This window comes from Puma concolor, chromosome B2 (assembly GCF_028749965.1).
Source record: "Puma concolor isolate L17-30 chromosome B2, mPumCon1.1.hap2, whole genome shotgun sequence".
NCBI classification, from domain to species: Eukaryota; Metazoa; Chordata; class Mammalia; order Carnivora; family Felidae; genus Puma; species Puma concolor.
In genome coordinates, this window is record NC_141671.1 from 30,273,837 (window position 1) to 30,288,672 (window position 14,836).

The 14,836-nt window shown below is 52.0% G+C and overlaps 2 protein-coding genes across 2 annotated transcripts; one reads left to right on the forward strand and one right to left on the reverse strand.

The window, feature by feature from the left end:
- Positions 1-63: 63 nt before the first annotated feature.
- TCF19 (transcription factor 19) lies at positions 64-4,188 on the forward strand. Its single transcript, XM_025917285.2, has 4 exons — positions 64-434; positions 852-1,476; positions 2,582-3,140; positions 3,408-4,188. Exons 2-4 carry the CDS (start codon positions 1,239-1,241, stop codon positions 3,646-3,648), a joined length of 1,038 nt encoding a protein of 345 aa, XP_025773070.1. The 5' UTR covers positions 64-434; positions 852-1,238; the 3' UTR covers positions 3,649-4,188.
- Positions 4,189-5,303: 1,115 nt separating this feature from the next.
- On the reverse strand, positions 5,304-10,834 carry POU5F1 (POU class 5 homeobox 1). The gene is made up of 5 exons (XM_025917214.2): positions 10,394-10,834; positions 6,945-7,065; positions 6,495-6,625; positions 6,014-6,172; positions 5,304-5,829 (listed from the first exon to the last, which is right to left on the reverse strand). Exons 1-5 carry the CDS (start codon positions 10,796-10,798, stop codon positions 5,563-5,565), a joined length of 1,083 nt encoding a protein of 360 aa, XP_025772999.1. The 5' UTR covers positions 10,799-10,834; the 3' UTR covers positions 5,304-5,562.
- Positions 10,835-14,836: the final 4,002 nt, after the last annotated feature.

A 14,836-nucleotide genomic window follows, 5' to 3' on the forward strand; every position in this document is an offset into this window, starting at 1 on the left:
AGAAAGAGATGCGCGCAGGCGCAGTACTGTCTAAAGCCGGACACAATTAAAGCGTTGGGGGATGTCTCCGCGCCCTGGCGGCTCCTCCCAACTCCGGGAACCCGGGAAAATTTGTGAACTAATCAGAAAAAGCGGAAGGCGGGAGATCAGGGACACTCCCAGCACGCCGCCCAATGGAGGGGAAGAGGACAAATGAGCTGGCCAATCAGGAGTGGCACGGGGGGCGGGTTCGCTCGGCGCGGAGTTCAGACCCGGGAATTCCGAAGGCTAGGCGGGTGCTGCCCGCGCGCGAAGACCGCGCCCCTCTCGACCCCGGCTTCCTCGCTGTCAAACAGCGGCGGTAGCGCCAGCTCCGGGCCCGAGCCGGAGGGGTTCGGGGTCGCCGCACAGTCTGGCACTGCCTGGAGAGGAGACTACTTGGAGACTGCACCGCGGTAGATCGGAAACTGGGCTGGGCAGGGGAGGGAAAAGGCTGGATTTGCCTTGCATGATCTCGGGGAGCTCTTTCCCCTGTTTTTATCCCAGCCGGAGAAGCTGGGAAGCCTCCAGGGTTTAGATCTGCTTTGTTAGAGAACGTAGGGACCCTTTTCACTGCCTTTTGGGGGACGACAGTGGATTCACTTCCCACTGGGGTTCAAGATAACCAGGTAGAGCGAGGATTGGCCTGAAGAGCGAGGTGCGGGCGAGCAGAAGGGTTACTCTCTTTGGATAAGTCTGACAAGAAAAAGCTTCCTTTCTCCAAAGAACACTGAGGTGACAAGTTAGTATTGTACAGAAGCAGGAATCCCTATACACACATCTACAGTTTGCATTTTTCTGGAAGTTGCCTAATGTATTGTTGCCTTGCACAGATTGAGTCTCCCCGAATATTCTGTGGCCTGAAGATCCGGTTCAACTAAAGTGCCATAGGACGTGTTCGTTTTTGCGTTGCACTGGGACCTTCCCTGAAATTTTCAGTTGCAAAACTGCTTGCCAGACAATTTTGTTTGCATCGCATGCCTAGGCTCCTTGCACTCTGAATTTGCACTATGCCGGTCTGGGTTCTCTTCTGAGTTTTGCCACAGACCCCTGGTGAAAACTCAGGCCTGTGCTCAGAGTTGCACAAAGCACAGCTCAAATTTGCATCAGACAGAAAGTAAGCCATCAGCCCAGAACTTAGGCCACCGTGCATGGCTCAGGAGTGGGAAAGGTGATGGACTCCTGAAGTGGAAGAGGTGGTGCAGGGGGGGGCACCGCCCATGCTGCCCTGCTTCCAGCTGCTGCGCATAGGGGGCGGCAGGGGTGGTGATCTCTACACCTTCCACCCCCCTAGCGGGGCTGGCTGCACCTATCGCTTGGGTTGTAGGGCCGATCTGTGTGATGTGGCCCTGCAGCCCCAGCAGGAGCCTGGCCTCATCTCTGGAGTCCATGCGGAGCTGCATGCAGAGCGCCGGGGTGATGATTGGAAGGTCAGCCTGGAAGACCACAGCAGCCAAGGTGAGCAGTGAGCGGGCAGTCTTGCTCCTGGGCAGTTGCAGTTCTGGGCTGGAATGATTAAGGGGCTCCACAGTGACCCTGCCTGCCTCCCAAACTCCCTATCAGGTTGGATGGACAGTTGTAGTCCAGACCTGTGTCTTCCCACTAAAGGTGTGCAATGTCAGAATCTCTCTGCAGTGTTGGCCCTCGATGGTCCCTGCCTAGCTGGAACCATCCAAACAGGGGCTGGGTAGATCCAGGGCCTGGGCCATCATTAGGGAAGTATCACAGTGGGAATGTTCTGGGACCATTGGGGGCCAAGCTCAGACTTGACTCAGTTTCTAAATTGGCTGAGACACCTTGTTCTTGTCTTAAGGCAGTTATGATATGTTGAATTATGTTTTAGTGAGCAGAGCATATGTCTTACTCCCTGACTTGCAGGCAATTGTATGCAGTCAGCCTCAAGAGGCCTGGGTTTTGCCACTGTCCCCTGGTGAAAACTCAGGCCTGTCACTTTACCTCTCTGGGTCTCAGTTTCCTCGTAGGTAAAATGTAAGGCTTTGTAAGTAAGGTCTGTTGTAGGAGTGTTGCGGAGATTAGATAACTGTAGTAGCCAACATTTACTTAGTGCTTACTGTATGAGCCAGGCACTATTCAGGTGCATTAAATATAGGTGAGCACTAATACCATCCCCATTTTACAGACAAGGAAAATGAGGCATAAAGAGGTTAACTTGTCCAGGTAACATAGCTGGGAAGGGTGGAGCCAAGATCTCAACCCAGATAGTCTGAGGTATGCCAATAACTATTTTTGTGTTGGAGCTGGGGTGACAGTATGTCTGAGAATGGGACTCCAGTGGGACCTCAGCAGAGTGAAGGAAGGAGTCCATTTCCTCCATGTGCCCTGCGAGAGGGCATAAGTAAAATAAACTTGCCCTCCACTCACAAGGAGCTTAATATCTGATGTCACCTGCTGAGGGACTTCAAATGTGAGACTTTGATGACAGATGTCATGTTCTCCCTCATGTTCCCCAAAAAACCAAAGGAGGCCAGATTTCTCCAGTCCTGACTCTGGTCATTTCTGTTTTTGTCATTCTCTGTATCTGTCTGGTGCCCTCCATCAACAGGGACTTTGGTCAATAATATCCGACTCCCAAGGGGTCACAGACTGGAGTTGAGTGATGGGGACCTTGTGACCTTTGGCCCTGAAGGGTCCCCAGGAACCAGCCCTTCGGAGTTCTACTTCATGTTTCAGCAAGTCCGAGTCAAACCTCAAGATTTTGCAGCCATTACCATCCCGCGGTCTAGTGGCGAAGAGGGAACCAGAGCTTGTTTCCGGCCTATGCTGCCCCCACAGGGTGCCCCACAGCGCCCTCTCAGCACCCTTTCCCCTGCCCCGAAAGCCACACTGATCCTCAATTCCATCGGCAGTCTTAGCAAGCTCAGGCCCCAGCCCCTCACCTTCTCCCGGACTGGGGGTGGGCAACAGAACGTGCCTGTTCCCACTCCCCCTAGAGAGGTGGGGGCCACCCCTTCTGCCCCACCCCCAAGAAATCGGAGGAAATCGGCTCATCGAGTGTTGGCAGAGTTGGATGATGAGGGAGAGATGCCCGAGGGCTCCCCATCGGTCTTTATAGAGCCCAGGAAGAAGCTCCGTGTCGAGACACCCCCACGGACACCTGGTGGGTAAGTGGAGAGATCTTTCTCAGTTTGTAAACTCCCTTTAGTTCCTTTTTAGACCCCCAGGCTGGGAGGTGGCCCTCTGCTCTGGGCATAGGATTGGGGATGGGGATGGGAGGTGAACAGAGATGAGACAGATGTTGAACAGCAGGACCTGAGTCAGCTCTACTATTCAAGTTCACTGTTAGTGTAAATTCATTGTGATCATCCAGGGGCAAGTTCTAGGCTTCTACAGGTTTCCAGTGACCCTGGCTTTTGTGTCACTTTGTTCAGAAATCGACGTGGACGTCCTCGGAAGCACCCAGTGAACACGCCCAGGGCTCCCCCAGCAGTTGGGGGTGGAGAGCCCTGTGCAGCCCCTTGTTGCTGCCTGCCTGAAGAAGAAACAGTTGCCTGGGTTCAGTGTGATGGTTGTGATGTCTGGTTCCATGTGGCCTGTGTTGGCTGCAGCATCCAGGCTGCTAGGGAGGCTGACTTCCGGTGCCCAGAGTGCCGTGTAGGCATCCAGACCTAAGGCCCACCAACAAGGCACCAAGAGGACAGAGAGCTGGTACCTCCAGGCCTTGGGTGGACACAGTGGGGCACCAATGGGTCTTAAAAAATGTCCCCTTCTTTCCTTGCCTCCCCAGGAGGGAATAGCTATAGGGGAAGTGCCCATTGCTATGGATATGGAGTCAAGGCCTGAAGCCGGCCCTCATGGCCAAGGGGACAGAAGAGATGGTTTCCTGCCAAAGATCTTTGTTGCCTCTGGGAAGTTGCCAGCAAGCTGGAAATTCCGTTACAAGCTATAGGTTCTTGTTGTCATAGGCACTAGAATGTCTGTGGTCAGAGTACCCATCAATTGCAGATGCCATGCCTGAGCAGATAAAAGCCTCAGACTTGGAATGAGTGAATGCTTAATGTTTTGGGATGGCATTATAAGGCATTCTGGGAAAACCTAGGGCACAGCCCCAAAACTTTTACATTGTGGGTAAACCATTGCCACTGACCATGATCATTACCTGGCTTTTCAGAGCTTTGCTTCTATTTCCAAATAAAGAATTAGCTTCATTCACTCTTAGATACCTATTCTTTTTGCAGGTCTGATACTCCTTGCTTTCCAGTTCTTGAGAATGATATGGTCTGAAAAACTAATTCAGGCTCTTAGAAGAGAGATGAGTAGATAAAGCAGAGAAATATGAACCTGCTCACTTGATATGGAATGGGCTAGAGATGGGAGACTAGAAAAAAGGTAATTAAGGTTTTTAGATTAAAGGAAAACAGATCCACTGCCATTAAAATAAGGTGGATGGTTTGGTCAAGTTCATGATGGCAGAACCTTTCCAAGTTTCACAAGTATGACCATGGAAAAGAGAAAACCTGGTACACCAGCTTGAGTGAATGCTGACCTGATCCAGTGTAGATCAGCTTAACCCACGTATAGTATAATAAACAGATTCCCTTTCATGAGCCTTACACCAAGCCAAGATACTGTCAAAATGGGGTTTCTGTAGCTCTTATTAGGAAAGTCCCATCTTGACCTATTGCAATCTTTTATGTCCATTCCTTTCTATCCCTGAGATTTACCAACCCAAGGTTTATTTTTTTTTAATTTTTTTTTTGTTTTAACATGAAGGAAACAGCTCCAAGCAAGGGCCCCAATTACCCCAATTAAGTAATGGCAGAGCCAGGACAAAAACATGGGGATTTGGGGAGTCACTCATGGACAAAGTACGCCAAAATCTTAAGTGGAAACCAAATGGACTTTGGTATCAACAAAGCACATGAGGGAGTTTCTACGTGGGGCAATATACAGAAAGAAAATATTTAAAGATAATTCCTTGGTGTAATGCCACTAAGGATACTTCCAGAGTAGAAAGTGGGGAAAGCAAAAAAGCAAAAAAAAAAAAAAGTCAGTTCCTAATAGGGAATGGGCTATAAAAATAAGGTATTCCACTCAAATTTCCCCAGGACTCCAAGTCACAGGCTCTGAAGAACTAGTTCATACCTATAGGGACTTTCTACAAATAAATGGATTCCAGTACTGGCTTTCCCACGGATATTGTGTGACTGAGCAGTTTAAATGGAACCTTGGTTTCAGGGTCATTGGGGTCGGAGAGCTAATACCTAACTATTGGGTATCCCCAGCTCCTCTTCTAATCAAAGGAGGACAAACCAAAGACAAAAGCATCCACCTACTGTGTCCCAGGCTTCTTTATTTAAGAAAGTGATGAGTGATGTGGGGATTAAAAACAAGAGCATCCTTGAACTTCACCTTCCCTCCAACCAGTACCCCCCCCAAACTCCCTGCCCCCACACCCTTTGTGTTCCCAAATCCTTTCTTAGTGAAATGAAGAACTTAATCCCAAAGCCCTGGTACAAACCCCAGGTTCTCTTTCCCTAGCTCTCCCCCTTCCTCTGGACCCCATTCCTGGGAAAGGTTGGCACCTCAGTTTGAATGCATGGGAGAGCCCAGAGTGGTAACAGACACAGAGGGAAAGGCTTCACCCTCAGGGAAAGGGACTGAGGAGTATAGTGTAGTGAAGTGAGGGCTTCCATAGCCTGGGGTACCAAAATGGGGCCCTGGTGCCAGAGGAAAGGATACTGGTGCCCCTGAGAAAGGGGACCCAGCAGCCTCAAAATCCTCTCGTTGCGAATAGTCACTGCTTGATCGTTTGCCCTTCTGGCGACGATTGCAGAACCACACTCGGACCACCTGGGATGAAAGATACAAGGTAGAGTGACAATCAATCATGAACTCCAGGAGGTGGGGCTAGCTTTGCTTAGTCATTTGGCACAAAGCCAACAGATCTAGAGTGGTTTGAAGACAAGAGCCAGAGCCAGGGAAAGGGAGGTGGTGACTGGGGAGGAGATGGAGCACATAAGGACTGGGCACTCACATCCTTCTCCAGCCCAAGCTGCTGGGCAATGTGGCTGATCTGCTGCAGGGTGGGTTTCGGGCACTGCAGGAACATGTTCTCCAGGTTGCCTCTCACTCGGTTCTCGATACTTGTTCGCTTTCTCTTTCGGGCCTGCACAAGTGTCTCTGCTTTGCATATCTGGTGAGGTGGAGAGAGAGTGACAAAGGAGGAAGATGGAATGGCAGACTTTGAGCCTGCAGAGCACCAGGAAGTCAGTGACTCAAGAGCAAATTGCTAAGGGGGCAGTGCCTGGACGGGTCACCTGTAGCAGATGGTATGGAGAGAATCCTGGAAGGGTGGGTTTAGACGGATGACCCTGGACCTCCTTCCAGAACTGAGGAATTCCACTCCATCCCACTGAGGACCATTGCCCCAGGAAGGAGAGCTGGAAGCCATGGGTGGAAGCATTGAAAACCAGCATAAGGCTCAGCAGACCCCTGAGCATCCCTGCCCCCCTCACCTCCTGCAGATTTTCGTTGTTGTCAGCTTCCTCCACCCACTTCTGCAGCAGGGGTCGCAGCTTACACATGTTCTTGAAACTGAGCTGCAAAGCCTCAAAACGGCAGATGGTTGTTTGGCTGAACACCTTCCCTGGGGAAGCCAGTGAAAAGAGAAGCAAGGTGAGGCAGAAGGCAGTACCTGTGTGACCCCAAGACCCAGGGCCTCCCCACCTTTTCCTGCCTTCCCGAGATCCCACACCAGGGTCACACTTCTTCCCAGAGGAAATTCAAGGTCCAGGTACTTTTTCCCCCTTCCTCTCTACCCTCTTCATGTGTGGGGATAGAGTCCGCTCCTGAAATACCCTTCCTTTGCTTCCCTGGTAGGAAGAAAAGCCCCAAGTTCAGGCATGTTCTTCCAGGGGAGATGTGGTCCCTGTGTTCTGTGTCAGGACAGGCTGAGGGAGACCCACCAAAGAGAACCCCCAGGGTGAGCCCCACATCGGCCTGAGTATATCCCAGGGTGATCCTCTTCTGCTTCAGGAGTTTGGCAAATTGTTCCAGGTCTTTCTGCAGAGCTTTGATGTCCTGGGACTGCATTCATAAAGGAAGAGGACATGTAAGAACATAAACACACCAGTTGTCGATCCCCCTTCCCACCTGGGCCCCAAGAACCTGGCTATAGCCCCAAGGAATGGTCTGTGGGAGTATCTGCATCCAGACTGCCCACCAAATATCTAGAAGTAGCCTATCTACGAACATCATTCACCCCAGAAGGTAACACATCGGGTAGATGCAGAGCACCATTCCTGCATAGATGGAAAGGCAGGCCCTGGCCTCCATGAGAATGAATACCTGTCAGGTTATATGAAGGGAGCTGCTGCCTCTTAGCTCATTTCATTCCCACAAAAGCTTTTTGACCCAATTATTATGCCAGTTTGAGGCAGTTGAGACTGGAAAAGTAAAGGGCACATGTCTCTAATTCTCAATATGCTCTCCCCCAGCCTCCTCCCAGAGTATGACATGCCATGCACCTACACACACACACACTACAGAAAAGGTGTCAAAAAAGGTATGAATTAAGTGACGGGTAGACTTGGTGCTCATTTTTAAAAATCTGATTATTCCTTATTTTTACTGTATCTTTTTGTGACATACAGGGATTCTCATTGATTAATTCAGTAGATTTACTGCACACTTTCTATTAACCAAAGGCTACCCAAACTAGACAAAAAGCCTCAGGGGGCTTCCATTGTAACATGGAGACACAAATAAGTATCCAGCATGTTACTATGGTAGAAGCACCATGGAAAAAATGCAGCAGGGTGAAGGATTAGAGTACAGCAGGGTGGGAGACTATGAGGATGGTGACAATTTTAAATAAGAGAAACTGATGCTTGAGCAAAGGGAAAGATCCCAGTGGAAAGGCCCTGCAGTGGCAAGGCCTGTGTGGCTGGAGCAGGGTGAAAGATGCAAGAAAGAGGGGAGGAGTTCACAAAGTCAAAGGGATGAGCAAGGCAGATCTTGTGGATGCTACAGTCAGCGAGTGAAACGGAGAGCTGCTGAATGGATTTGTAGAGTAAAATATCTGATTTTAAAATGTTCACTTCAGGGGCGCCTGGGTGGCTCAGTCGGTTGAGCGTCTGACTTCGGCTCAGGTCATGATCTCACGGTCCGTGAGTTCGAGCCCCGCGTCGGGCTCTGTACTCACAGCTCAGAGCCTGGAGCCTGCTTCAGATTCTGTGTCTCCCTCTCTCTCTGACCCTCCCCCATTCATGCTCTGTCTCTGTCTCAAAAATAAATAAACATTAAAAAAAATGAAAAAAAAATAAAATGTTCACTTCAGGAGTGCCTGGGTGGCTCAATCTGTTTAGCGTCAGATTCTTTAGTTTGGCTCAGGTCATGATCTCACAGTTGGTGGACTGAGCACCTCATCGGGCTCTGCATGGACAGTGTGGAGCCTGCTTGGGATTCTCTCTTCCTTTCTCCCTGCTCCTCCCCTGGTCATGCACGCACACTCTCTCTTTCTCTCAAAGAAATATTTAAAAAAATAAACAAAAAAAATATTTTTACTCCAGAGGCACCGGGTGGCTCAGTCAATTAAGCATCTGACTCTTGGTTTTGACTCAGCTTGTGATCCCAGGATTCATGAGATCTTCGCTGACAGCACGGAGCCTGCTTGGGATTCTCTCTGAACCACCACCCCTGCCCCACCCCTGTGCTCATAGTCTGTCTCTCAAAATATATAAATAAAACTTAAAGGAAATAAAACAGATAAGATGCTCACTTCAGTTGACATGTTGACAACATACTAAGGAGGAAATGAGGGTATGACTTGTAACAACTGCAGTGACCCCCACATAGATGGTGGCTGGGACCAGGGGGTAGTGATTGCTTCAGGGTGTTATTTCCAAGGTGAAGATAGCTGTGCTTCGAAAAGATGGGATGTAGAATGTGAAAGGAATGAGGATGACCGGTTGGGGCCTTGAGCTACTGGGTGATGGATGGGGTGAAGCATTTCATGGAGCCATCCCAGCAGGAGACATAAAATGTGGTAGTCCTCTCCACAGGCATTTGAGCTTGAGAGTGGATGAGAGGAAGGAAAGGTAGATAGAGCAGAGGGTGATGGACTGAGCCCTGGGGCACTCCAATGAAGGCAAGTGGCCAAGAGGGCCAGAAGAGCAGCTAAACCTTTGTGCAGTCCTAGAAACTTTGAGGGAAGCATTCCAAGGCTGATCACATCATATTCAAATAGGCTAACTTCCATTCCCAACTTCTGCTCAGTCCCTGCTTCAGACCTATAAATGTTCTCAGCTTCCCGTAATGGCTTTTCCAAATCCTACTTTGAGGATTGAAATAAAGTAACCCCAGTTCAGACCTTAGCTTCATCATTTAGTAGTTAAGACCCGTGAAATAGGCTAATAATACCTCCCTGGGAGATTTTGTGGTGGTTTAATGAGATAATGATGTAGAAACTGAGCACACAGCCAGGCACTTAGGAAATGGACCACAATTGGCAGCCATTATTATTCAAGGCTCAGCAGTCACCTCCTACAAAGTCTAGGGCCACTCGGTCGGCTGACCCGCTCACACCTCCTTTGGTGAGGTCTAAAGGCTTAGTACTTGATCTCTAATTGCTTACACTTGTCTCTTGGGAGGACTGGAAGATACATCCTTACTAGTCCTTAGCAGGGCTGGACCCAGAAGTCTTTCAATCCCTCAGCAGACCCTACATTTGGGCGATGGCCTGGAGGACCTCTTCCACCAAGGGGGTGCCAGGGTGTGCACTTTGCATAATGGTGACTCACTGGCCCCGAGGCAGAGGTCAAGGGAAGACAAGCCCTAAACTTGACGGGAGGTAAACCCAACCCCACACGTCCACACACACAGCACAAACAGGAGCTTCTATCAGAAATCAGTCACACCCTAGACTTTCAGGAACAATAACCCTGGATAAGCACTGTTTTTGCCCTCAGGCCACACTTAACCCTAAGGCCAAGATCCTGAGTCTCGTAAGGATCAAATTTTCAAGAAGGGCTAAGGGTGGGAGAAGGGACTCAAACCCCAAGCTGGGCCTAGTGCTGGGCTGGTAATAAATGAGTGATCGGACCCTGGTCAGGCCAGGCCTAGGATGTGGAAAGGTGCTACTTGACAAGGGCCGGGCGGGAAGCGGGAAGCAAGGCCAGCCTGGGGCAGCTTCCGACTCTCTGGGGCTGCCCTGCCCTCACCTGCCCCTTCTCTCTGAATTCTGGCTTCTGGTTCCCACCGTGCCCTTGCTGTCAGGCCACACAGCCCTCTTTGCCTGGGGCATTGCCTCTGCCTGCTGCCCTCTTGGGTTCCAGGCCTAGGCAGCCACCACCCCCTCCCTGGCCGCCCCCTGCCAGCCCAGCCACCCCCTCTGGCCCTGTTTCAGCTCACTCGCCTCCTCGGTGTTTTGCTCCAGCTTCTCCTTGTCCGGCTTCACAGCCCCAGGTGGGGCAGCGCAGGGCTCAGGGGAGGCCCCCTCGGAGTTGCTCTCCACCCCGGCTCCCCTTTCGCCCTCTGGCTGAGAGGTCTCCAGGCCGCCTTGGGGCACCAGCCCCACTCCAACCTGAGGCCCACAGTACGTCATCCCCCCGCAGAACTCATACGGCGGGGGGCACGGGGGAATCCCCCACACCTCAGCGCCCGGCCCAACCCCGGGCCCGATTCCTGACCCGCCGGGAGGGCCTTGGAAGCTCAGCCAGGTCCGAGGGTCAACCCAGCCGGGCTCCGGCCCTCCCGGCGCATCGCCTCCACCGCCTGGCGGGGGCGAGAAGGCCAAGTCGGAAGCCAGGTGTCCCGCCATGGGGAACGGAGGCGCCCCAAGCCGGGGGCCTGCAAAAATGAGGGCTCTCCGAGGCACTGCTCAACACCTCTCTCCCTCCCCAATCCCACCCACTAGCCTTGACCTCTGGCCCCGCCCCCTGGATGGGTGGAGGTGAGGGCGGTGGGGGTGGGAGAAACTGAGGCGAAGGGTGTTTGCCTGATGGTGGCGGTGGTCTGTGGCGGGGGTAGGAAAGCCAGGGAGCTCCAGCTAGGCGCCTCTCAAGGCCCCAGACCCTTGATGCAGGCCCCTCATTCGGACCTTCACTTCCAACCCGCAACAGGCTGCCTGCCCCGTCTGGGGCTCTGCACACCTCAGAACTGTCTGGGTGACTTGGATACTTCCTCTCGGTTCTTCAGGAGCCCAGGTGCTTGACCCCTCTTCAGAGACACTGACGCCATCTCCTCCCTGGTGCACAGCCATCCTCTCAGCTCCTCAAACATTTTTGAGTGTGTATGTGCCTAGGACTGCCGTAACTACCCCTCCATTCCTTAATAGCCACCCCCTGCAGTCTCCCTCTTGCCCAATTCCCCCAGGGGGAATTGACATCCCCATCCGGATTACTGGCCAGGTTCAGTCACTCCAAAGCCACAAATGCCCTGTACCTATCTGCCAAGCCTGCTGAATTTCACCCCATCTCCAACGGCAGACTGACAGACAAGGCCTCCCTTCCAGAGCCCCCTTACCTACTAGACCCAGGGATTGACCCCCTACTTCCCTTTCTAAGGGCCGGACTCTGGACTGACTGGGCCCACGTTCTCTAACCTTTGTCCAGACGGAGGGATCAGACACATACACCCCAGAGGCCCCCCACTGTGGGGCCCCACATCAGCCTCCTTGGCACCCCCCCCCCACCATCAGAGACCCGAATATCTGGCCCCATTGTTGGCTGTTCTTCCTCCTCCCCCTCCCCAGCCCAGGCCTCCAGCCCCAGGCCTTGGGTGGGGAAAGCCAAAGGAGAGAGCTGGGGAGAAAAAAATATCCGACTTCAGGTTCAAAGAAGCTTGGAAGGGACTGGGGGAAGGGGGCAGGACAATGGCCTTGGCTGGACAATCCCAGTCCCCAGAGGGGGCAGCTCTAACCCTAAACAAGTGCTCAACCCTTGAATGGGCCTGGATGGCTCCCCTGGGGACAGCTTCCTGCTCCCCAACCCCCAGCCCCAATCCCCCACACAGAATCCCCCTCAGAGCAGCTAAAAAGAACTCCAGCAACACCATCCCCCTGCAATCCCCTCAAAGCCTGAGCCTCAGACAGGACCCCCCGCTGGGACCTAGGTATCCTGCTCCCCTTCCTCTGGAGGACTCAGGCGTCCAGCCTTGTCATCCACCCCTCCCCCAGACCCCCAGGCCAAGGGATCCGCTTTGTTTAGTGGGGCTGGTGGAAAGATGCTGAAGAGGTGGAAAGCGATTTGGGGAGGGGGTACAGGAAGCCAGCCCTAAGCTCTCCCCCCAGGGTCTATTTTTCTGGACTTCCCTGACTGTCCTCAGGGCTCACACTGCTGGCCTAGTGCTTGATTCTGTTTGCAAAAGAATAACCCTCAAGGATCCTCAAACTTGCCCTAAGTGGAGGCACTCGGGTAAATTGGGGGGCTGGATCAGAGTTATCCGCAGCTTGTAAGGTCCGAATCCTGAGCCTAGGGACACTGACACTGACCCCTGCCAACTTTAAGGCATCTCTTCAGCTCGCCCCTGTCTGTGGTTGTTTGCTGGGGTCAGTGGCTCAGTGTCTGCCCTCTGAGGGGCTGGGTGTCCTAGTGGGGGCCCTTCTACCTGTAGCCAGCTGTCTTTACCTTGGTATCAGTGAGTTTTTTGTGCCTGTTTTCTTTTTTTCCCCACTGAGTCTATATAACACAACCCTGTTCATGTGCCCATCTATATGTACATTTTGTACAACTAACTGTGTGCATGCATTTCAACACTTCCCATAGGTCTGTTAGCAGGTCTACAGGGCAGCAGGGCAGTGGAGCCGGAACTGTATTCACCTCTAAGCCACTAACTGCCCAAAAGGCAGATAGATTAAGAGGCCTGATGGGGGTGGAGAGACGTGCTTTAGAACAGAAGGGGGCCCCTCCCCAGCCATCTCCCCCACCCCCAGGACAGAGCCATCACAGCACCTTTGTCATGCATCTATCTGCTGTCTGCCAAGAAGACAGCCTCCTGGAGGAGGGGGAGGGGCAGTCCTGAGACTTGGCTGAAATCCCCAACACCAGTGCTTCTCAGCTCACCACTCTCTAGAAACCTCCCTCCCCATGCGAGTTCAGGGAGTCCCTGCTGCCCATCTTCGCAGCGACTCCTCAAACACCTTCCCAATTTTCCCACTCAACACCACCCTCTTGTTTTTTAGATTACAAATTGTAGCTGCTCTAGGTGGTGTCTCTGGCCTGGGCAAGAGACTCATTCCAGAGAGAGAACCAGAAGAGGAGCGGGTGCTGGGATCCCTGTTGGCCTGTGTGGTACCTCTGCTGCAGGTCAGCCCTGTGCTTGCCTGGAGTCTGAGTCAGAGCCTTAATGGCAAGTTAAGTTTGTCTGGAGTCCTAGCCAGCCCCTCCTGGGGTTCTCAGGGCTGACCCAGGCTGAGACATGTTGCCCTCCCCTTCTCCACCCTCCTGTTCATCCTGAAGGGTAGGGGGCTGCCCTTCTGCCAGCCAGCGTCTGTAGGGCAGCCCACGGTTGTTGACCTAGAGGAGACAGGAAGTGAGGTTGAGTCATCAGACCAGGCTTGACTTTCCTGGATCTTAGAGAGTCACTAAAATACTTCAAGTCCCAAAAATCAGTTCAGGACTAGGCTCACAAACTCTCCACATACACCTTTATTATAGTGCAATGTCAAGGCCCTGCACAGAGAAAAATACAAGTATCTGGTTTCAGGGCACCACCTGGAGACTCAGGAAGGGCAGTTGAGGTCCAGCACTCCTCAGGCGTGGCTGGCTGTGTAGCTGCAAAGAGGTGTCAGCCTAACCATCCCTTTGCTGGGGCATGGGGGTGCTGTTTGGGAAAAACAGCTGAAAGGCTCAGATGGAGACCAATGGAGACTTGCTCTACACCAGCATGGCAAAACACTTATTTTGATATCAGGGTTCTGTCAATCTGTAGGCAGAAGAAAGCAAGGAGGCCTGGGGAGAGAAGGGTTCAGGCTTTGCCCACTCTGAGAGATTATCTCCCTAATCTCAATGTATACATATTCCACTCCTGGCTGTAAACCACCACCTGCCCTTCTCACAGTGATCCTCCAATCTCTCCCCAGGTGTGCAAACTGATGTCTTCTTTTCCCCAGTCCAACACTTACCTCAAATAGAGGAGCCTGTTTGCTGGTTGTAGTCTGTGGGAAAAGTGGGAGGGGTGGGAGCCTGAGAGAAGTAGTCAGGAGTAAACTACATGTCTGTAGAGCAGGGTTCTTGGCCCTGGCTCTGACTTCCCAGCCAGTGGCACCTCCTCTATCCATGCCTCAGTTTCCTCACCTAATAAAGAGGAATTGGACTAAATGAACTCTACGTTTCCTTCCAGCCAGAACATAAAATTGCTGCCCCACTCCCATACACCCTCCTATCCATCTTTATCACTTCTTTGCCATGGGAATATAGATTTGTCTCTGTGCACTTGTGAAGAGAAATTGGGGTTGGAGGAGTAGGAGAGGAGGAACTCAGTGAGTTGCCAGCTGGCAACTGGCCTTTCTGCACCCCATCTCCCACCTCCAAGCAGCCTTCCTGGGAGATCTGGCAGGTATTCCCATCAAGTCTGATCAAGTTATGTAGGAGGATTTTGACAGGCCAATTTGGACTTGGTTTTCAGTGCTTGGGAGGTTACAAGAAACATGCTTCAGGAGGCAAAACTTCTCATGGAAAACAGAGCTGTGTGTGTGTGTGTGTGTGTGTGTGTGTGTGTGTGTGTGTGTGCGCACGCGCGCGCACGCTCATGTATATACTAGGAAGGAGACACCCAAGCCCAAAGCTAGAGAGGAAACAAAAATCCTAACCTACTCCCTTCTCTTTTCATATACCTTCAGTTGCTCTCTTTAAATCCC

Coding starts and splice junctions, on each gene's coding strand:
- TCF19 (XM_025917285.2), top strand. CDS start 1,239: ATGCTGCCCTGCTTCCAGCTGCTGCGCATAGGGGGCGGCAGGGGTGGT. Junction 1,477..2,581: donor GGAAGACCACAGCAGCCAAG/GTGAGCAGTGAG, acceptor CTCCATCAACAG/GGACTTTGGTCAATAATATC. Junction 3,141..3,407: donor CCCCCACGGACACCTGGTGG/GTAAGTGGAGAG, acceptor CACTTTGTTCAG/AAATCGACGTGGACGTCCTC.
- POU5F1 (XM_025917214.2), bottom strand. CDS start 10,798: ATGGCGGGACACCTGGCTTCCGACTTGGCCTTCTCGCCCCCGCCAGGC. Junction 6,626..6,944: donor CACCCTGGGGGTTCTCTTTG/GTGGGTCTCCCT, acceptor TGGCTTCCCCAG/GGAAGGTGTTCAGCCAAACA. Junction 5,830..6,013: donor AGCTTGGGCTGGAGAAGGAT/GTGAGTGCCCAG, acceptor CTTTCATCCCAG/GTGGTCCGAGTGTGGTTCTG.